At 32.4% G+C, this 22,881-nt stretch overlaps 1 protein-coding gene across 3 annotated transcripts; it reads right to left on the bottom strand.

Annotated features, from left to right (window-relative positions):
• LOC114163203 (protein IQ-DOMAIN 31-like) lies at positions 1-7,354 on the bottom strand. Of its 3 annotated transcripts, XM_028047364.2 has the most exons (9): positions 7,191-7,341; positions 6,975-7,015; positions 6,695-6,724; positions 5,676-5,773; positions 5,233-5,487; positions 3,439-3,642; positions 2,583-2,657; positions 644-1,751; positions 1-324 (listed from the first exon to the last, which is right to left on the bottom strand). In XM_028047364.2, the coding sequence occupies exons 4-9, from the start codon at positions 5,757-5,759 to the stop codon at positions 293-295; spliced, it is 1,758 nt and encodes a 585-aa protein (XP_027903165.2). In that variant the 5' UTR covers positions 5,760-5,773; positions 6,695-6,724; positions 6,975-7,015; positions 7,191-7,341; the 3' UTR covers positions 1-292. The 3 variants fall into 3 exon arrangements, with proteins under 3 accessions (XP_027903165.2, XP_027903164.2, XP_027903166.2); XM_028047363.2 differs by lacking the exon at positions 6,695-6,724 and having other exon boundaries at positions 7,191-7,354; XM_028047365.2 differs by lacking the exons at positions 6,695-6,724; positions 6,975-7,015; positions 7,191-7,341 and adding an exon at positions 6,364-6,543.
• Between the last annotated feature and the right edge of the window lie 15,527 nt (positions 7,355-22,881).

Genomic DNA, 22,881 nt, shown 5'->3' with positions numbered 1-22,881 from the left:
TATCGTATGAGAGTATTCTCATGTTACCAGATCATTTTTGTCCAAACACAAGCTTGGGAAAACAAATAATGTTTATGATCACACACACTGCAGAGATAAAAATACAATATGGACAGCCAAGACAAACAGAGCATAGACTTGTAATGTTGCAGCATGCAAAACTTAAAACCTATGTTGTACAACTCACCACCCAGAATGCAGGAAAAATACGCTGATCGTTGCAACAACTTTCATCACATTGACTCAAAAGGATGTTCAACATCTCAATCCCAGAAAACATGGGTTCCCTTGCTCACCTCCTCCACTCTGCTTGAATTACTTTACCTGCAAGATGAATAGACAAGTTTATGACTATCAATCATGAGCAAACAAAGGCATCCACCAGCATATAGTGGATTCATTCTGGAAATTATAACTTCACTTCTACTGAGTTGATTTGTTTTTGGAATCAGCGGTTAAGACACTAAACTATAAAGTATAGAGTACCAGAAACTTTCTCAGTGACATTCATCCAACATGAGATTGGATAAGTGTCTTTAAACTAACAGTTCACTTTTAAAACTCTTCGAAAAGTGGTAATTTTCTGGGTGAATCATAACGTGACATTGTCAAATTACTAGATGTGTGAAGGACTATGTCATACCATTCCCTCCTTTAGAAGATGCCATTGATCTGTCACTTTTTTTAGTCCCTTTGCCACCTGCTGGAACTGATCTCTGTGTCCTAGGTGATTGCGAACTAATCTTGTTGCCAGTTGAAGATGGCAGAGAATGTCTCCCAGAACCAGCAGTGTTGTTGTTTTTCTCAATTACATCTTCTCCAGTCCTTGGGGACCCTAGTGCCCTCAACTTTGCCTTGGCGGATTCAGTTGCTGCCATATAACTTGGTACTTTTGGACTATTCTTTAAGCCATCTTCCCCATCTTCCTGTTTTGTCAAATTTGATGCTTTACAGGTAGGTTTCTGGTTTTCATTACCTGTCAGATCTTTATGACTCAAATCTCCATTTGTTAATAGGGAGTTGTCTTCTTTAAAAATAGCCTCTGGTAGATCGCCTAGCCCATTTTGAACTTCATCACAAGAAGTATTTCTATCTTTAGTTGTGGTCTCTGTCAAGGGTTCAGATTCTACAGACATTTGATAATTACTTGGAATCTCCGACACTTCCTTGTTAACCAATGGTCTTGGAGTAACTTCGATATCAGGCACATCGGAGATAGTCAAAATTTCTTCCTTCTTGATCTTTTCCTCAGAAGTAATGATCACTTGTTCTGAACCAACATTACCTGGAATGACTGTTGTGATTTCCAAATGCTGCTTTAGAGTTTCAGACTCAACTTCTGGCTGAACAGCATTCTCAACAACAGGGTTATGAATCTTTCTCAAGTTACGTTTAACCTTTTCAAGCTCACTTTGTGGATTGTCTTGCTCTGGATCTGACACCTGGTATGGTGTTTTCCTGAAATTACGTTTAGGTTTCTCAATTTCAGGATTTGTTTGCACTGGGACTGGTTCAAAACTTGCAACAGGAAGCTTCCGGTTAGTGCGTCTTGACTTGGAAATTTGAACTTCTCCATTTGAAATATTACCCTGCTTTCTCTGAGATTTGGAGTCTCGAATCTTCTTAGGTTGGGAAACTGGTTTCCAGAAGTAAGATAATGACCAGCGCTCCAACCAGCTTAACACTGAATTTGGATCTCCACTAACATATTGCAAGCGCAGGGCCATTATTGTAATTGATGAAGCAAGAAGCTGAAACAAAAACTCACATTTTCACGAGCTCAGTTAGTAAAACAGATGAAAACACAAATTTGATAGAAGAGCCCCTTTTCTTTCAAGGTTCAGATTTAAGTAAAGTAAAAATTATGGTAAGACAAGAACACTAGTACACATAATGACATTCGCTTAGAGAAAATTTAAACATGTTCATGTATAAACTAGTAAGATATACAAAGCCACAGGTTGTAAAGTAATGTAAAGCCCTTTCTGGCTTAGCTTCATGCTCAAGGATACCAATAGTCAGGTATAGTAAAAAATGGCATTTAATTCTTTCACATTTAACAAGAACACTATTGCACATAATGACATCTACTTAGAGAAAATTTAAACATGTTCATGTATAAACTAGTAAGATATACAAAGCCACCGGTTGTAAAGTAATGTAAAGCCCTTTCTGGCTTAGCTTCATGCTCAAGGATACCAATAGTCAGGTCTAGTAACAAAAGACATTTAATTCTTTCACCTTTCTTAGCATCAAACTTCATCACTACATTGATAAAGAAAAAGAAATACCACATTTTTGAGAAATGAAAGATAACTTATGTTTGTATCCAAATTTGAAATCCTCTGCAGTTGAGAGCAATTAGACAGTTCCACTGCTCATAGAGAAAAAACAAAAGAGAACAGTACCCTGCTGTTCTATTAACCAAGGGGATCAAAAGGTCTATCCTTTAAAGTTTTAAACTATAGTATTGTCACCTCAAAATATAGTACTGTTCAATCACAAACCGATTCTATCCAGAATATGCCAAACTCAAAAATAAAAAAATATTTGTATGACATGCATAGCATAATTCAGGTTACCTTACGGATGAAAGTATTTGCAGACAACTTTGAAATTTTTGTGGAAATACCAACTGGCTCACCAAGTTTGCCCTCCTGAAGCACAAATGCATAACACACTCAGGGAAAAATTTCAGCACCAAGAATAATAGAAAATAAAGAAAAATAAACAGAAAAAGGAATTATGGTTGGGATGTTATAGTATTAACATTACAGGACACTGGCCTCCAGTATTTGTAATAGAAAACGGAATTCTGGGTAAACTACATTCAATTTAGGAATAATGAAGTTGCTAGATCATAATTCGCGATTCATAAACCTCTATTACAAGTTTTTGAGCATCATTGACCAGTGGAGTGATTAAAGGTTCCCATATTTACCAAGAATTCCCCTTTTGTAATTTTTCCAGAAGATTTATTACATAGAATAATCCTTCCTTCTGTATCTCTACATGATTCAGTCATGAACTTGGTGGTAATACCTGATTGGTGAACAATCCACCATAAAGAAAACTCATTAGAAATTTCACACCTCATTTGATAAATACACATTATTCACTTGTCCCAATATTGCATTCTATACAGCTCAATAAGAGGTAAAAAAATTGAAGAACACAAATCTTAACAAGTTTACAAAAAAAATGTAATGGATGATAAGAGGCCATCCTGAATCTGTTAATAGTTAATTCAAATGTACCCTCGTTTTAAATCTCCTGCCTGTTCAGCATAAATGTGTACATTTAATTGGACCATTTTTGTTTTAATTTAACCTATATAGTCAGGTACATCACTAATGCACGTAAACAAGAAAAACACCTTAAACAATAGAAGTGAGATGATAAATCATTGATAATTTACAGATTCTTAGAGAACAGTACCAGAGGCTTAAACAGACTGCGCTTCTGATGGATTTCAAATCCAACATTAGACTTCCTAATCTTTAGTCCACGGGCAAGTGCTTGAAACTTTACAATCCCATACATACAGCATAATGTAACAACTGCTTGCCTCCTAACTAGGTGCCCACGAATAAGTGCTTGCAACCTTATTATGCCTTTTAGAGCCCTAAATGCCCTGCGAGCCTTCACAAGAGATGCTTCCATTAGTTAATATCAAATATTACAATTTTCATTCACTGATACAATCAAAACTCTACAAACATATTTCCAATTTGCTAAAAATGTTCATATGCCAGCTCTTAGAATAAGATGCTTATGAGTATCAGGAAAGTAGTAGAAAAATTAGGATTTCAATTTATTTGTCAAAGAAATATGAATTCGGTGGAAAGAGTCTCATGAAAATGGAAGCTGGGATGAGTAGATAACAGACAGGAAAACATCTGTGAATTGTCTAACATTAAGAAAATTATTAGAACTTCAATTTTAAAAAATAAGTTATTTTCTATACTGACTTATTGATCAGCCTTACAAATAATACTGTATAAAACAAAATAAAAAACAAATAAAAAAAATTGGGGAGGGGATTGATAGTAACTTGGGTATTATGGGGTGCCTAAATCATACATTAAATAGTATGGGATGCTGGATGGAAGTATTTAAGTAATTGATTCTACCCTTAGCTTTTGTGGAGTGGGTTCCCCTAGTGTTGGGTACTTATCAAGGTATAGAAGTCAAGTGATTCTAACTCTAAATACCACACTTGATTTTAAACACCTTGTACTCGAGTTTTAACACTAACTCTTACCAAGAACCTTAGAAATGGAAAAGTACTGCCCCATATTAAAAAACAAGGATACTGAACAGAAGAAATGCATAAATAAATGACAACCAAAGCCACATTGGGAAAAACTCAAGTTTTACATTGACTAGAGATAAGACCAAAATAGTTCATATAAATAGGAGACAACATAAACTTCATAAGTCAATTTTGTGACAATAAGTTAGACTAAAATCCAAATTCTAAAATGGTATCGCAGTTACAAAGTTCATCCTAGATTTATTATTGGATTACCTATCAGGCCCAATAGTATTAAAAACGAGGGGCTATATTGGAAAAATTCAACTCCCACATTAGCGGAGACAAGGTCAAAGTGTATAAATGGGAAACAACCCTTATTTCATAAGCTAGTTTTATGGGATTGAGTTAGACCAAAGTAGAGTATAAATGAAAAATAGTTCTCTCATTACAAGCTAATTTTGTAGTGTTGAGTTAGACCCAAATCCAAATTCTAAGCTAATACACAAATTCCCCCCAACATGATCTAAGGCACCAATTCAGCCCTAAAGTTCAATTATGCTACTCCACTATTCTGCGTCTACCCCAAAATTCATGTTTCCCTTCCCCTTCTTCATCGTGGCATAATTCTCCTTTATAATAATACCTTGCTGCCAACTGCACATTCTACAATGTTTTACCACCATTGTTTCCTCCTTACTCCTGGCAGCATTCACATTTCTCCTCTCACACAGCACAAATAATTTCCCTTTTTGTCTGTTGTACATGTGTGAAAGGTTCACCAGACCTCAAGTGAGATATTATGACAATTAAATTTACAATCAGAATAGGAAAATAAGCTTCTCAGTCAATACAAAAAATAGCAGTCTAGTTCTAGATATCTTACTCCAGAGTACACTTCAAAGTTCTAATGTTCTATACTAAACAATTAAAAGAATTCAGCTACTTAATGTTCTCGAAAACAGTGAGACACCTACCAAGTAACCCCTGAAAGCAGCTTGTGCCTTTATTGCTGCTACCTCCTGCCTGATTTTCTCTGGATCAGGCGGTGCATCTGGATCAACAGGTCCTATACTGTCTCTTTCTTGATTCTCAGGTAAAATAACTTCTGATTCTTCATTCTCCAGTTCAAGGACCTCCTCATTTGCAGCAATCTCGATGTGGTTTGGATCTAAGGCCAAACCGTTCTCCAACACGTTGGAAGTAACCACTGCTTCTCTTTTATTAACAATCTTCCACATGAAATTACAGCAAAAGAAGTCAGAAGTTAAAATCAGGAATGTTCACACATGCAAATTTATTTTTCTTAGGCCACCAATTATGTCATTTAAATGAAAATTACGGATGCACACATGCAAGTAATATGAAATATATTTTAACATTCAGTGATTAGATTTTTTGCTTTAACTAATTGCTTTACCTCTCTTCCCTTTGACATATTTGATCTGGATGACTTTTTCCCAAATAGTACAGTTTTGATCCATTTTCCTGGTGATTTTCCCATTCTGAGATTACAACCTGCACCAGAAAAACGGTAAACCTAATCTCCACGTTTCAAATGGTTGACTAAGAAAGTAAAAAACTATTCAAAAACAAAAAATACACTTATCAAGAAAGTACGAAAGATGAATACTCAATAAGCTTGTCCAAATTAGATACTTTTGTTATTGCTACTAAGATTAAGCAGTGAACCGATGTCACAGGTTGTACTATGACCCCACAGTGTTGTACGGTCGACATACACAAATCATTATGGTCAACGAGAAGCAGAAAAGTAAATTTTGGAACTTGTGAGATAAATTCTTATAATTAGCAATCCTAGATTCATATGTCAGTGTAGACACCACTTGACCACAGAACTCAAAAAAAGAAATTCTCAAACACTTACTTATCGGAAGTACTCACATAATATAAAGCAGGAGTATTAAGATATGGAGACATATCAGTTCTAGAAACTAGAAAATATACGTTATATCAAGATGCTACACAATTTCAAACACAGAATTGTAGTCTCTGTTAAGAAAGAAATTGTATCACTTGAGGGGGAGTGGGTATAGAAACTGTATCTCATTTGATTTAACGGCTAGGAACTATTATTAAATACTTACACCGGTAACTTTAAAATTCTGGGTGGAATAGTTAACAGCTTTTGCTACAAGGAATAAAATCTTATCTTTTCCGTAATGAATAGGTAATTAACAAGAGAACGATTTTGCCACTAATGATTGACAAAATGGGGTGACGTGCTAACCAGTTAGCAAAATTCATAGCATAAAGAGAAAGGTAGGCAGTGTAATCCAGGCTTTGAAACGATAAGTTAAGGGCAATCATGACCAACAACTATGAACAGTATAAAGACATAATGATCAAAATTGATCCCATCTATTCTCTTACGCAATAATAATACTGCACCTAATCATGGGCCACCGCACTCATTACCTTAATATGTTGCTGTCACCGACAATAATTCTGCACGAAAACAAAATAATCAAACAAAATACCCCAGTCCCCTGACAGTTACCAACTGGAATTTTCACGAAAACCTCAACAATTACAGTTTACCAATAATAAACAAGACACAAAAACCGAGCAAGTGTTCAAACTGAAGAAAATCAAACACGAAACAACGAAAACACATAATTATAATCAACAAGATCTGCAACAAGCAGGGGAAAAACTAAACGTCTGAAGCTGATGCTAGGTTAGATCTGACAATTACCTGAGAAACGTGAAAGTTCTTGGTCTCAAATCTCACAATTCCTATCAAACACAAGCACATTGGAAGTAATATGAGAATACAAAATCAAAACATTGTTCTTCTTCTCCTAGCTTTTTCCACAACAATAGCATAACAAGTAGCATTAAGATATTGAGTGGAGAAGATAATAAGAACAGGTAAGGAGAAAAAGAAAGAAGAGAGAAAAAGTTTGTGTACCGTGGAAGAAGTGAAACCGAAAATGAGAACTAAGAGAGTAAAATGTGACCTAAAGCTTCGTCAATTTATGAGTTGTTGCATTTGCATGCTGTCATGTCTTATGAAAGTTAAATTGGAAAAGAAAAGAAAAAATGAAAATGTCTGAAACTGATACTGAAACTAAGAAAAGCTTGGATTATTTGTTCCGTTTAGACAAGGACGGCGTGTGGTCAACACTAACCGAATATTTGGCGGCAAATCTTCTTGGAACCGTTGATGCGATGACTTATTGATCATACGGTGGAGAGAGCAGCTCGCGAAACGGTGCGTTTAAGCACACGTTAAGAGGCCTGGCCATAGTGGTTGTGGTGGGAGTGCTGGTGCAGTTACTTCGGAACCAAGTGTCCCAGCTTCTTTATTGCGAAATGACTTTGGTGCCCTTGAGTGGAAATGCGAATCTCACGCGCGGAGGGACGTTTTGGGAATAGGATAATGAGGCATGGGAAGTGTGAGGAGAGAGTGGAGTCTAGATTATTTTTTTTGTGTTGTTTTTTTTGTATTAAAAGTACATTATGTTAATATTTTGAATATATTTTAAAATGTTAAAATTAATGATAATTTAAATTATTAATGTAATATATTATAAAGATACAATAGAGAAATAGATAAAAAAAATTCAAAAAATTCAAATTTGAAAGATTGGAAGTGAAGATGAAGCGCGTGGAGACGCGTGTGGAAGTAGGTGGGAGGGGAATGGAGTGAGTTGGTACATGGGAGCCATGCTGGCATGAAGGGACCTGCTGTGTCGGGCTGGTACTAAGAGTGGATAATCAGGGTACGACAAAACAAAACAAGCATTTTTTCTATTTTTGTTTTAAGGAATTTTTACTTTTGTTGTTATGAATAATGGGTAAGATTTATTTTGGAAAAGTTAAAATGAACGTGAATTTATGCTGTAATTTTAATTCTTAATATAATTTACTCTACTCTCTACTCTTGAATTCTTTCTCTACAAAATAATATTAAAAAAATATATTTAAGTCCACTTTACCAAATGAACAACTCGTTCCTTGTGGAACCGAATTTTTTTTTTTCTAAAAGTATAACACTCAAAAATAACTATTCACTGTATTACGAAAATTTTCAACATGTTAAATTTAATTAGTAATATAAACATTCAAATTTTCAATTAAATACAAGTATGTAAAAATCATATAAATTATACATAAATCTATATATAAAAATATATTCAATAAATGGAATACCACGTAATGTCTTCTAAAAGATTTTTATTGAGTATATTTGACTGGAGCGTATAATCTAATTCAAACTAATATTTAGATTTATAAGAAACCTAAAAATAAATTACGGTAAGTTTATTATTTTTCAGGTATGTTTATCTACATATATTATAGTATGTAAGAACTCAAATTATGGATCATATATTATCTCGTATTTGTGAGTAAAAAACTCGTACAAATCTTATCAATCTCAATAATCATACAATATTATAATTTATTTAAGCAAAACCACAAATAAATATACAAATTAGTATTTATTTTGCACTTGTACAAATATTTATATTCAATCTATTAAAGAGACTAGACGAAAGGAAAAATAACAAATTTTAATTTGAGAAAAATGTCTTTTGCTTGGGCAAATATTTGGTTAAGATTAAGTGTTGAGTTGTAATTTTTTCTTTTCACTTGAGTGAAAAATCATTTTGCTTAAGTGAAAATATGACCAAAAGCAAAGTTGATTTTCAACTATATTCTAGCTTCAGTGAAATCATCTTTGTTTGAGTGAAAACATAAAAAAAAAAAAAATAAAATAAAAAAAATCAACCTCATGCAATAGAATCAATTTTGTTTCAAGAGTTTAATTCAAAATCATTAACAATACAACTTTTAAATAATTCAAAATTATCCACAAATCCATAATTTGCCTAAATATCTTCCTTGACTCATTTTAATTTAACACTGATCATTCAAACTCAATAACACACACAAAAAATTCATAAACTAACATATGAACAGTTATATATTTAACCATTTTCCAAACTCGATTTAAGAAACTCTGTATCTTGGTGTGCATAATCTAACCACAATATCTAGCTTCTTAATAAGAATATTCAATTGAAAACATTATAAAACAATCATATATTAAACAAAACTCAAATAATAATTAATTTTAAATATTCAAACAATTGTCAAACAAAATGTGTTCCATGATAGAAACCAAAATTTTATGACCAATTTACCTTCGCAACCAAATCTTCGGTTTTATTAAAAAAAAAACATAAATAAATTTCCTTAACTGAATTCTTCATACCTTAGTGTGCATAATCTAACCACTATATCACCTTTGCAATCAGAATATTCAATTCAAAATAATCTAAAATAATCATATACTAAACAAAACTCAAATAATAATCAATTTTAAATATTCAAACAATTGTCAAACAAAATGTGTTCCGTGATAGAAACCAAAGTTTTTGTGACCAATTTACCTTCACATCCAAATCATCTATTCTAAGGTTTATAAAACAACATAAATAAATTTTCTTACCTAAATTCCTTGTATTGAATACCTATCAAGTCAAGCAAAATACTATTTAAAATCAAGTGTCAAAACATAACATAATTTTAGAATAAGGAAAATGGGAAAAGGACGGTAATAAGCAAGAAATAATAAAATAAAATTATATTGAAGAAAAGTAAATTAAAATAATTAATTAAATATATTGGGTATAAATTTTAATTAATTTTAGAGAGGGGGAGAAAATAAGAAGTGATTTAAGAGTGAATAAATTTTGGTTTGCAATATTGATTTTGTAAGTTAATTTGCAAAAAAATAATAATAATTTAATTACTTTTTATAAAAAATTAAATGAAATATAAAATAAAATTACAAAATTTTGTACATATTTATTATTATTGTTATTATAGTTGATTTCAAAAAAATTTAAGAAATGCAAGAAAACAAAATGAGTTAAAATATAAAATGTAACTATTATAATTATACGAAGAATTAAAATTGTTATAGAAAAAGGTAGTTCGAAAATAACAAATTAAGAGTAAATTTTAATTGACTTGAGTGATAAAGATATCATATATCTTCTGGTTTTAAGTTGATTGATAGAGATATCATATATTTTATTCTTTTTATTTTTATTAGATATTTTTTGTTTTATGATGATACATATTAAGTTTTATATTTTTCCCTTATATCATGAGATATTCTATATATTGGACAAGTTTCTAAAAGATCGATATGTGGTATGCAAACTATGCAAACTCTCATTCTCTTACTTTCAACAAAGTATTTCTCTTGTAACTTTCTCTTACTTGTGTTTATCAAATACTAACATGGTATCAAATGAAAAACACCTTTCGTCGTTACCTTCTCTTCGTCGTTTCACTCATGCCAAGTTTTGCTTCTCCTCACCCTCTATTTCTTCATCTAGGAGAGAACGATGCATTTGTTCTTGTATATCTATTTTTTGTTGATAACAATTATCAGCAATGAAAACAAAAAATCTCAAGGTTCTCGACTTTCTCAAGGTTCTCAAACTTCTCAAGGTTCTAGCTTCTCATGGTTTCAAACTTCTCAAGGTTCTAGCTTCTCAAGGTTTCCAAGATTTCCTTCATCCTACTACTTTCCAAAAGTGCTACTTCCATGTTGGGCCTTCATAATCTTCATTCCCACCTTAGGAAGGGTGATAAAGATATCATATATCTTCTGGTTTAATTCTATTGATAGATATCATATATTTCATTCTCTTTTATTATTATCAGATATCCTATCTTATGATGACAAATATTAGGTTTTATTTTTCCTCTTATATCATGCGATATTGTACTCTATATATTAAACAAGTTTTGAATAAATCGGTATGCAAATACTAATTTATTGAAAGTACAAGAATGAGAGTTTGCATACCAATTTATTAAAAACTTGTTCAGCATATAGAGTACAACATCACACAACATAAGAGGAAAAATAAAATCTAATATTCATCATCATAAAACAGAATATATGATAATAATGAAAGAAAATGAAATATATGATATCTCTATCAATAGACTTAAAAGCAGAATATATATGGTATCTTTATCACCCCTTTCAAGGTGGACACAAAGATTATGAAGACCCAACTTAGAAGTAGCACATTTGGAAAGCAGTAGGATGAAGATAATCTTTAGATCTTGAGAAGCTTGAGAAACACGATAACCTTGTGATTTTGTTTTTCATTATTAATAATTCTTATCAACAAAAAAGAGATACACAAGAACAAGTGCATCATTTTCTCCAAGATGAAGAAATAAAGGGTGAAGAGAAGCAAAACTCGCCATGAGTGAAATGACAAAGGGAAGGTAATGGCAGAAGGTGTGTTTCATCTAATACCATGTCAGTGTTTAATAAAATACAAGTAATAGAAAGTTATAAGAGAAATACTTTATTGGAAGTATGAGAATGAGAGTTTGCATACCGATTTATTAAAATCTTGTCCAATAGATAGAGTACGATATCTTATGATATGAGGGGAAAATAAAACCTAATATGTATCATCATAAAATAGAATATATGATAATAATAAAAGAGAATAAAAGATATGATATAATAAATATAATAATTTAAAGGTGAAAATGTTTTATTTTTTAGTATAATTGAGCAAAAAAATTGTTATTATTATAATAGTTTATACATAAATTGAATGAATGATAGAAGAAAAATGTAAAAGTTTATATTATTATTATAATTATTTGTTATTATAATTGATTTCAAAGAATATTAAGAAATGCAATAGAAATTATAAAATGAGTTAAAATGTAAAATGGATATTTTATATTTATACTAAAAATTGAATTATTATATAAAAAAGGTAATTCAAAATAACAAATTAAAAATGTTAACATTAAATTTTAATTAGGCTTCATATGCTTGGTTCAAACTTAAATGTTGGAGATGATGTTAACTTGACTTTCATTGAGTCTTCAAACGAATAATTACAAATATGTACAATGGAACTCCCCCTTGTTATGAAAGCTTTAATTTTTTTTATGCTCCCCTCCATAAAACATACAAGGAAAAATTAGCAACAAAGGGACAAGACTACGAGTCCAAAAAAATTCATAAAATTTAAACATTTTAAGTAAGCATGCATGAATTCTCCTCCTTGAAGCATTATCAAGAGGAAAATATAACAATGATTATTCCAAACCGAATATGCCACATAAAAAGAAAAAAAATATATATTTAAAGGTTAAATTTATGTCTCTAATCCCTATTTTTTTAAAAATTTCAATGAGGTCTTTTTCTTTTTATGCGACTCAATTTGGTCTATATTTTAAAAAAATTGATACAATCAGATCACGTTTGTTGGTACTGTATTAATAACGTTAAAGAGGTATCGCATGTTAATTCATGTTTTTTTAATATCATGTGTTAAGTTGATGTCGTATCACATGGCAATGCCAATATGATGTGGTAGTTGCATTGTCACGTGTCATTGTCAGGCTATGTGTCATTGTTTTAGTCTCGATTTGATTCTTGTATACTTATTTTGTCTCAATTCAGTTCTAATGTTTTTTTAAAATTAAGCAATTTTGTCCTCACCAAATTGAAACCAAATTTATTTTTTATATAAATGTTATACAAATATTTTTATTAATATTTTTAACAACATTAAATTTTTCAAAATTTATATTTTACATTGAACTTTATTTAAAACTATTTTCAAATTTCATGTTTATTTATTTTAAATTGTTATAAAAATTTTTAAAATTATTTTAAAATTTTATATTTGAATTTTAAAAAAATTTAATTTTAAACCAACTCAAACATTTGCATAGAAATTATTGAATTTTACACATTTTAAAAATATACAATTATTTGAATATAGTTTCAAATAAAAAATAATATTAAATATGATGTAATAAAATATCAATTCAAATAAAGTTCAAATGTAAAACATAAATTTTAAAATAATTAGAAAAGTTGGTAAATTTATTTTATTTTATGAAATGCAATTGATAAACAAGTTTAGCATGTTTGTTAGTTGAAATTAATTTTGAATTTTTTTTATTAACATTACTTTTTATTAACAACTTTAAAACATATTTAAATAAAATTTAATGTAAAATTTATATTTAAATGAACTTAATGTTGTTAAAAATATTTAATAAAAATATCAATTTTAATAAAAAATATATTTATATTTATATTAAAATTAAATTTGGTTCAATTTGTTAGTTGAAATTAATTTTGATTTTTTTTCTATTAACATCTTGAAAATAAATTCAAATGAAGTTCAATGTAAAATATAAATTTAAATAAATTTAATATTGTTAAAAATATTTAATAAAAATATTTTTATATTTATATAAAAATTAAATTTTATTTTAATATGAAAAGAGACGAAATTACTCAATTTTAATGGCAACCAAGCAACGGGATCCAAACATTGATGGTTGGATCAGTGACCCCGAAGCTCAAGAAAATTTTAATGTTAATCGATTATCGAGCAGAAACTTCCTCAACATCAGTAAACCATCCTCCATTGTCCGCACCTATTGTTCTGAACCTGACCACTTTTCTGCTTCCTGTTACTTTAAAAACAGTTGGGTTCCTAAAGGAAAATTCAAATGGGTGCCCAGAAGCACTGCAACACAGTCTAACACAAGAGGACCCAAGTTTGTCTGGGTACCTGCTTCATCAAAATAATTTGTTTTGCAGGAAAATGTTGAAACTAAGGAGTCAATGTGGTATCTAGACAGTGGCTGTTCTAGGCACATGACAGGTGATAGCACGAAATTCAGCAAAATCTCACACAAAGTAAGTGGACATGTCACGTATGGTGACAAGAACAAGATAAAATTCTTGGTTTTGGTAAGGTAAGGTCATCATCAGCCAACTGTGTGACAAGAATCTGAAAGTAACCTTTGAAGCTAATCACTGTTTAATTTGTCATGCATCCACTAATGAACTGGTGTTTGTTGGAAAAAAAATCCAGAACATATATATGGTGGACTTTGAAAATACTTCATTTGATTCAATTGCTTGCCTATTTGCTAAAAATGATGAACCTTGGATTTGGCATAAAAGACTTGCACACATACATATGGGTCACCTAAATAAGCTTGTGTCAAAGCATTTAGTTACTGGTTTGCCTGATATAAAATTTAAAGCAGATAAGTTGTGTGATGCATGCCAAAAGGGTAAACAAACAAAGACATCTTTCAAGTCAAAACAACATATTTCCACATCTAATCCATTAGAACTGATACATATGGATCTGTTTGGGCCATCTAGAACCAGAAGCTTAGGAGGAAATTATTATGCACTTATACTTGTGGATGACTATTCTCGTTTTACTTTGACCTTCTTTATCTCATTTAAGAGTGACACCTTCTCAGTTTTTAGGAAATTTGCCAAAATTGTTGAAAATGTGAAAGATTTGAAAATCAAATCCATTCGAATTGATCATGGGGTGAGTTTCAAAATGAATCTTTTGAAAAGTTTTGTGAACATCATGGTATCTCACATAATTTCTCAGCCCCTAGAACGCCACAACAGAATGGTGTGGTTGAGAGAAAAAATCGATCTTTGGAAGAGTTGGCAAGAACAATGCTCAATGACAACTCTTTACCAAAATACTTTTGGGCAGATGCTGTAAGTACAGCTTGCCATGTGCTGAACATGGTTTTAATCAGACCTGTTTTGAAACTTACACCATATGAGATCTTCAAAGGTAAAAAACCAAACGTATCCTATTTCAAAGCCTTTGGTTACAAGTGTTTCATACTAAATAATGGAAAATTCAATCTTGGCAAGTTTGATCCTAAGGCTGATGAAGGCATCTTCTTAGGTTACTCCTCCTCTAGTAAAGCCTATCGAGTCTATAACAAACGAGCATTAACTATAGAGGAATCCATTCATGTTGCATTTGATGAGAATGTTGATAATCATACTGCTAATTCCTCTGGTCCAAGAAATAATGCAGAATTAAATGACACAGGTGCAGATTTGACACAACCTGAACCTGTAGCAGCAGCAGAGTCATCACCTGGAGCAGCTGAGAGTTCGACCTCTGCAGCAGATTTGCCCGCTGACTGGATAGTGCCTAAAAATATGTCCCTTGACCACATCATAGGGGATATTTCTAAAGGTGTTTCCACCCGCAGGCAGCTAGGCCAGTTTTGTTTAAATGTAGCTTTTGTTTCTCAACTTGAGCCAAAATCAGTGAGTGATGCTCTCAAGGATGAACACTGGTTTCTAGCAATGCAGGACGAACTGAATCAATTCAAGAGAAATAATGTATGGGATCTTGTTCCAAGGACTAAATCTCAACAAATAATAGGCACGAAGTGGGTCTTTCACAACAAGCTGGATGATTCTGGTATGATCATCAAGAGTAAAGCTAGATTGGTAGCCAAAGGGTACTGTCAAGAAGAAGGGATTGATTATGATGAGACCTATGATCCTGTAGCACGACTTGAGGCAATCTGAATCCTCCTTGCCATTTCATCCTTACTACAATTCAAGCTCTTCCAAATGGATGTGAAGAGTGCCTTCTTAAATGGCTTTATCAAGGAAGAGGTCTATGTGGCACAACCCCCTAGATTCACAGACTATGAGTTTCCAGATCATGTGTATAAGCTAAAAAAGGCACTCTATGGACTTAAGCAAGCACCTCGCTCATGGTATGAAAGGCTAAGTGAATTCTTGATTCAAAACGGATTTCGAAGAGGGCAAGTGGACTCTACACTCTTCACTAAGAAAGCTAAAGATGATCTACTATTTGTTCAAATCTACGTGGATGAAATCATTTTTGGTTCAACAAATACTCTTCTATGCAAAGAATTCTCCAAAAACATGCAAGATGAGTTTGAAATGTCCATGATGGGGGAGTTGCACTTCTTTTTGGGGCTTCAAATTAAACAAGGACAACATGGACTCTTTATCCATCAATCTAAGTACTGCACTGAGCTACTGAAAAAATTTCACATGGAAACTTGCAAGGAATCATCAACTCCTATGGCTACAAATTGCTATCTAGACACTGATGAAACAGGGACTGCAGTGGATCAGACTAAATATCGTGGAATGATAGGTTCACTTCTCTATCTCATAGCAAGCCGTCTAGATATTATGCACAGTGTGTGTGTGTGTGTGTGTGTGTGTATGCGCCAGATTTCAGTCCTGCCCCAAAGAATCTCACCTAACTGCTGTTAAACGCATCTTTAAATACCTTAAAGGCACTAGAAACCTAGGTCTGTGGTATCCTCATGGCTCTAATATTTCCTTGGTAGGATACAGTGATTCAGATTTTGGGAGCTGCAAGACTGACAAGAAGAGCACCAGTGGAACGTGCCACCTCTTAGGTTGCTCTCTAATCTCATGACACTCAAAAAAATAGGCATGTGTTGCTCTATCCACTACTGAAGCAGAGTATATAACTGTTGGCAACTGTTGTGCCCAATCTATCTGGATTAAGAATCAACTTGAGGATTATGGCATCCATCTTCATCACATTCCATTAAAATGTGACAACACCAGTGCAATTAATCTTACGAAAAATCCAGTTCTGCACTCAAAGACCAAGCATATTGAAATTCGACACCATTTTATTAGGGATCATGTGTCAAAGGGAGAGTGCAAGGTTGAGTACATTGACACACAACATCAACTGGATGACATCTTTACTAAACCTCTGGCCAGAGAAAGGTTTTATACTCTTAGAAATAAATTGGGTATTTTGGACATCACTTGCTCTCATTAACTATGCTTAGTTAACTATTGTCCTATTTTTTTCTGTCATTTTCTATTCTGCTGCATGTGTCTTGCCTGTCACTTTCTCCCTATCTAAATTGTTATATTACATTTCCAGTTACATGCATACTGCATATATGATTCGCATAATTTTTTCATACTTGGTTCGCTTCGGATTCTACATCTGCTTGTGTGCATATTGTGTCCAGACTGTGTAGCTGCTTGCCTAACCTTGGCCTTAATCCATTATCGTGCTTTGGTTGAGCCCAGACTGTGTTAAGTCTTGCCTCACATAGTTGCTTTCTATTTTCTCAAAAGGAGCTCGCTAATCCATTAGGTAAGTAATTCCCTGCTCTTAATAGTAGTCTTAACTTCTGAACCTAGGATCCACATACTCCCTAATCTCTCAAACCCTAGGTTTTTCCCTTTCCCTTTCCACCACTGATTCGCTCGTCACCCTGCCCCCTCAACCACTCCGTCATGGCATCTTCCTCCTCCTCTCGCAAGTGCATCAAGCGAATGGCAACCAAGCAACGAGATCCAGACATTGATGGTTGGATCAGTGACCCCGAAGCTCAAGAAAATTTTAATGGTTCCTTTCAAAGTCGCAAAATCATCAACCACAAGCACGTTGAATTGCCCTTCTTCCGCAACCATGGCTTTGCATTCCCAGAGCTTTTCTCCTCCCAATACCTGGAGACGTTCGTCCAACTCACGGGAGATATCTACCCAGATTTGGTTAGGGTTTTCTATGCCAATCTCGTGTGTGAAGAGGATCTTCTCACTTCGCGCGTCAAAGGGGTAAACATTGTCTTAACCTCAGATGTTTGGACCTCCATTGCTGGTTTCCGCATAGCAGGCATTCCGGCCCATCGAGGGTTTCCTGGGGCAAACCGCCTGGACATCTACCAAGGTTGTTTGCGGGATCCCACAGCCAAACGCGATTACAGTATCTTCCGCGCCGATGGGATGAAGAAAGACGAATGGGTGCTCGCGTTCCTAACTGCTTGGATTCTGGTTCCCCGTAACGGAAATCACGCCCAACTCACAACAGAGGATGTTTTCCTTCTCCACGATTTCAAATCCAACATTCTTGTGGACTGGTCTGAGGTGGTCTCTGATACAATGCAAAAGGCTATCAAGCTACCCAACTATCCTATGCCCTATGCTGTATTTGTGTGCAAAGTCCTTGAGCACTACAAAGTGAATTTCTTTGGTGAAGCCTCCTACACTCCAAATCACACAAGCTTGATTGGTGCAAATGCCCTTCACCACATGGGACTGTCTTTTCAGGGCACCACCTGGAGGTTTAAAGATGAACCTGATGAGGACCCTGTGGATGCTGCTGAAGCCCCCTCTGCTACTACTAGAACTCACTACGAGCAGGAAATGCTACGTATGGTCACTGCTCTGTTTGACCATCATCACACCTAGACATCCAAGTTGGATTCCATTGAGCACCAACTCACAGCTGTCTAAGAACAACTAGCTCTACTCAACACTGGTCATGCCCCTCCTAATCCTGAAGCCGCTGTTGACACTGCAGAAGGTAGTGAGAGTGAGCAATTTGAAGATGCCACTAACGAAGAATAGTCTAGCCTACTCCCCACACACACCCGTTTTTGTTTACCAACCCTTTACACCTCAGTTTGTGTCCACTAGCCTTAGGTTTACTAGTAGTCCTTGAGGTGTGTGTGTGTGTGTTTTTTTTTTGTATCCTAGTATAGCTCCTTTAGCCTAGGATTATTTTGGTTGGGCCTGTAATGTGTTATACACTCTGTTTATCATGTTTGTTATGCGCAACTCTTAAACTGCACTTTGCTTGCATTATCCCTTGTTGCATATCTTACATCGCTGCACTGTATGGTTATATTTCTCTGCTGCACTATATGGTTATATTTCTCTGATGTCTTGTATTACACAATAATACATTGTTGCACTGTATGATTGTTTTTGCTAATGTCCAAAAAGGGTGAGAATGTATTGTTGGCAGGGGGAGTATGTTGTTGTCTGTTATATGCTGCTGTTGTTGTTTGCTTTATGTGTTGCAGGCATGCCTATCACAGTCCACGTTTTGGACATCATAAAAAAGGGAGAGATTGTTGGTAGGGGGAGTTAATTCACCTATGAATGAAGCATGGTTTTGATGATGTCTGCTGGATTAGAGTAGAACATAGACTTGGTCTAGTTAGGTCATGTATCAGGCTAGTAGTTTATCTTTATCAGTTGTATGTTAGGCCTGCTTTGAGTTACATTGGACCATTACACTCTTGCTGGTGCAAACATGAATGGCTAACTGTTTAACTAATGGATTAGCTGTGAGTATGACACTAAGGAAGTGAAAATATGCTCACGATAATCGATTAGGTAAACTGTTAATCAATTAAACAACAGCAGAAAACTCTGTATAAAAGCTGGTTTTAAAATCTATTTTGGGGTCTGGAGAAAATTGACAAAATCACGCAGTTTTCCTTCTGAGAGAGAGCCTTCTGAGAGTCACAGAGATATTGAACATTCTGGAAGATCATTCAAGTGCAGATCCAAGAAGATTGATAGTTGATTCTACCATGAGGGGTCTTGCTTGAATCAAGGAGCATATTGTCAAATCTGCACAACATAGGTGTATTCGTTTCTTGATTCTGTATATTGTATTTCTGATTACAATGCTTCAGTGTGTAAAGTGTAGGCCTAGGTGCAATTGCGTGGATGCATTGCTCCTAGGGGGAGTTCTTGATTGGTAAATCAAGTTCTTGGGTTTTGGGGTCTAGAATTATATAGGTGTGCTTGTAATTCTTGGATCCTATCTGTGTTAGTGGAATCCTCCTAAGTGAGTTACTTAGGAGAAGACTGGATGTAGATTCACCTTGAATCGAACCAGTATAAATTGTTGTGTATTGTTTCTTTCTCTTCTCTCATAATCTTTCTTGATTGAGTTAAAACAGTCCATTAACCCAGAACTGCGAAATTGATTAATTGAGCGTTAAAACCTAAAGATTTATTCAAGATTCATCTTAAACCAGATAAAAGCCTATTAATCAATTCAGATCCCCTTGTGGTTAAGATAATTAGACAGATATGTTTTTTACACATGCCTCTTAACAAAAGTTTGAATACTAGAGAACGAGTAAAAATGCAATTTTAGAAACAACTATTTGTAATGAAGATTCATTTCACTAAATACATATTTGGACAAATTTAAATTTGCATTTAATCATTTCAATTATATTAAGATATAAGGTTATGTACTTTAATTAAATTATATAATAGATGTTGTACTCTAAAGTATAATCAAACTAATATATTTTGTCCTAGATAAGTTACAAAATTTATATATATATATATATATATATATATATATATATATATATATAAACTAATACAAAGTTTAAAAGTATTTTTATAAACCCCAATATATAATTATTATATTAAACATTTATTAAAAAAATTATTAAATAACAATCAAATTTAAATATAAAATAAAATTAATCAATATAATAACACATTTAGATACTAATTTATCTACTAAAAAATATTGATACATATAAAATAGTCTTTGTTATAAATAAAAAATTATAACTAATTTATGAATTAGAGTATGAATTGACCAACATTAATTATTACTAAGAAAGTGTGAATTTTTTTTATTATTGAATAAAAATTGTAACTGTAAGTTCACCAGCAACACCCGGTGCAATAATTGGAGTTATTTATAGGCTGAGCACTATAATCCTCAGGTTAACCTAAACTTAGTATTAATTAATGCTAGGATGGAAGGATTATTTGTAGATCACGTTTGAAAATAGTTGAAGTTTGGTTCTTATTAATAATTAAGTGACTAGACCTTAGACCAAGAAGCAAGCAATGACAATTATAGATATAACATGGTGTTGTGAGATCCCATCATCCAATGTTTGGTTCATAAACAAAGAAGTATAAAATTCATTAAAAAAACACACTAATAAAAATAAACAAAGAAGTTTAAATAAAAATGCACTAATGAAGTATAATATGTGGAGTTCATGGGAATTGAACTCATGCATGATCCTGACTGTGATATCAATTGTTGGATTGAATATATATCATTTAGCTAAAAACTATAGTTATTAGTCAAGACGTAACTTTTTTTAATTAAGAGTGTATGAGTCCAAACGTCATGATTCAATTGTGACTCGATCCACCCGATCTTTGTCATAGGACAATTACTATCACCCGCAACAAAAATTAATTTAAAAAATTCTTAACTTGAAAAAATATGTGATAGGTGGTGGCAATGGAGATATGGGAGCAACATTAAATGAGGGGTTGAATTTTGGAAGGACATTGTGCAGTGGTAGAGATGAAAGAGATTTTGTCAAAAGACCTTGTCGGTGTGTAGTGTTTATATATATTTTTTTCTTTTGTAATATTTAATAAGTATTGGCATTATTACCTTTAGCACTTCTTTTCTTTTATGTCATTAAGATGAACGTTGTATCCATGATTATGGTTATGAGTGGATGGAGATTGGTGTAATGAATAAAATATCAAGAAGATTTAAATTAAATTGATAATATTGCTGATAGAAAAAAGTTTAACGAGTAATTTACTTGATATAATAAACTCGTATTTTTTTTATTATAAAAGATGTTACTCATCATTTATTATTATGGTTGGATTATATATGTCGTTATTGTTTCATGTTTTTTATTAGTAAAAATGAAAAAATTGTCAAAATATAAGTTCATGAATCGAGAATTTTAAGTTAATTATTGTATATAATGTTGATGTTCAATGGATGATGAAAAATGTTAATTGTAAAATGCTTCACAGCAGAGGTTATTAATTGGAAAAAACTATGGAAAAAAAGATTATTTAAATATTGATGAAGTCATTATTATATGAAGATATGAAATCATGAGTAATGAAGTTGTATGTGTCATTTCCATAAAAGTGATAAGTAAGATAATAATTGTACATTGTGTAAGTTTTTAATAAAAATTATAACGGTTGAATAAATTGTCTATATATAGTCTTTCGTAATAAAAGTTGAAAGTGATCAATTTTTTTTTTTTTCTGAGAAACGAACTAAGAAAGTGACAGACTATGGGGAATCATATTCTTGATTGATTCTTTTTTCCGTGCAATCATTTTATTTTTGTTTGATCATTTGTTTTATTTAACTTCTTGTCATTTATTTACGTGCTCGATGTTAATGCAAATTATTTGTTCATTGTTTTGCACCTTGAAACTTTAATAATTACTTGTCTATCTTTTACATTTACCTTTTTTTTAATTACTTTTGAAGTTTTTGTTTTCAAAAACGTTAGTATTAATTTCGGTACATTTTTCTTCTAAATCATACAAGCTTCATTTCATTTCATGTTATTTCAATTTAGTTTGCTTTTTTATTGAGTAAATATATTGAAAAATATTATTTAACTAATACCTTTTATAGCGTTTTATAAGAAGTTAGGAATGATATTCACATAATAATAATAATCATAAAAGATCAAATATGTTTTGGAAATAAAATAATATATTTGATTGATGTAATTTTAACCTAACCATAAAATTTTATCATATTCAAATTGAAAATTTACTATAAATAACCAACTCGATATGATCTCGGTTTATATATGTTTGGACTGTGATATCATTTTGTTTAGAACATATCAACAATTATAATTGTGATTAAATTAAGGTAACACTACTATAAATTCTTATATTATTTGAGATTTTTCTTGCAAATTTATTAAAATCATTTGTAAGAAAAAACTTTTTTCTGCCATTTTTTTAAGAATTTTAATTGGCAGGTAAATCCTTTGTAGGTAATCATTTCCTATGAAATTATAAAATTTGCAAGTATTTTCTACAAAATTTGTTGCGAAAAGTGTTTTATACAAAATAATTTGCAAGAAAATTGATAGCAATTTTTTGCAAATTCTTTTTCTCAACAAAA

This window comes from Vigna unguiculata, chromosome 9 (assembly GCF_037176805.1).
Source record: "Vigna unguiculata cultivar grain cowpea cultivar isolate G323 ecotype 2 chromosome 9, ASM3717680v1, whole genome shotgun sequence".
Taxonomy (NCBI): domain Eukaryota; kingdom Viridiplantae; phylum Streptophyta; class Magnoliopsida; order Fabales; family Fabaceae; genus Vigna; species Vigna unguiculata.
Note: the sequence above shows the minus strand (reverse complement) of the source record. Positions and strands in the feature narration are given on the sequence as shown.

Coding starts and splice junctions, on each gene's coding strand:
- LOC114163203 (XM_028047363.2), bottom strand. CDS start 5,759: ATGGGAAAATCACCAGGAAAATGGATCAAAACTGTACTATTTGGGAAA. Junction 1,752..2,582: donor CAAATACTTTCATCCGTAAG/GTAACCTGAATT, acceptor TTTTTGTTTCAG/CTTCTTGCTTCATCAATTAC. Junction 325..643: donor ATCTTCTAAAGGAGGGAATG/GTATGACATAGT, acceptor TTCATCTTGCAG/GTAAAGTAATTCAAGCAGAG.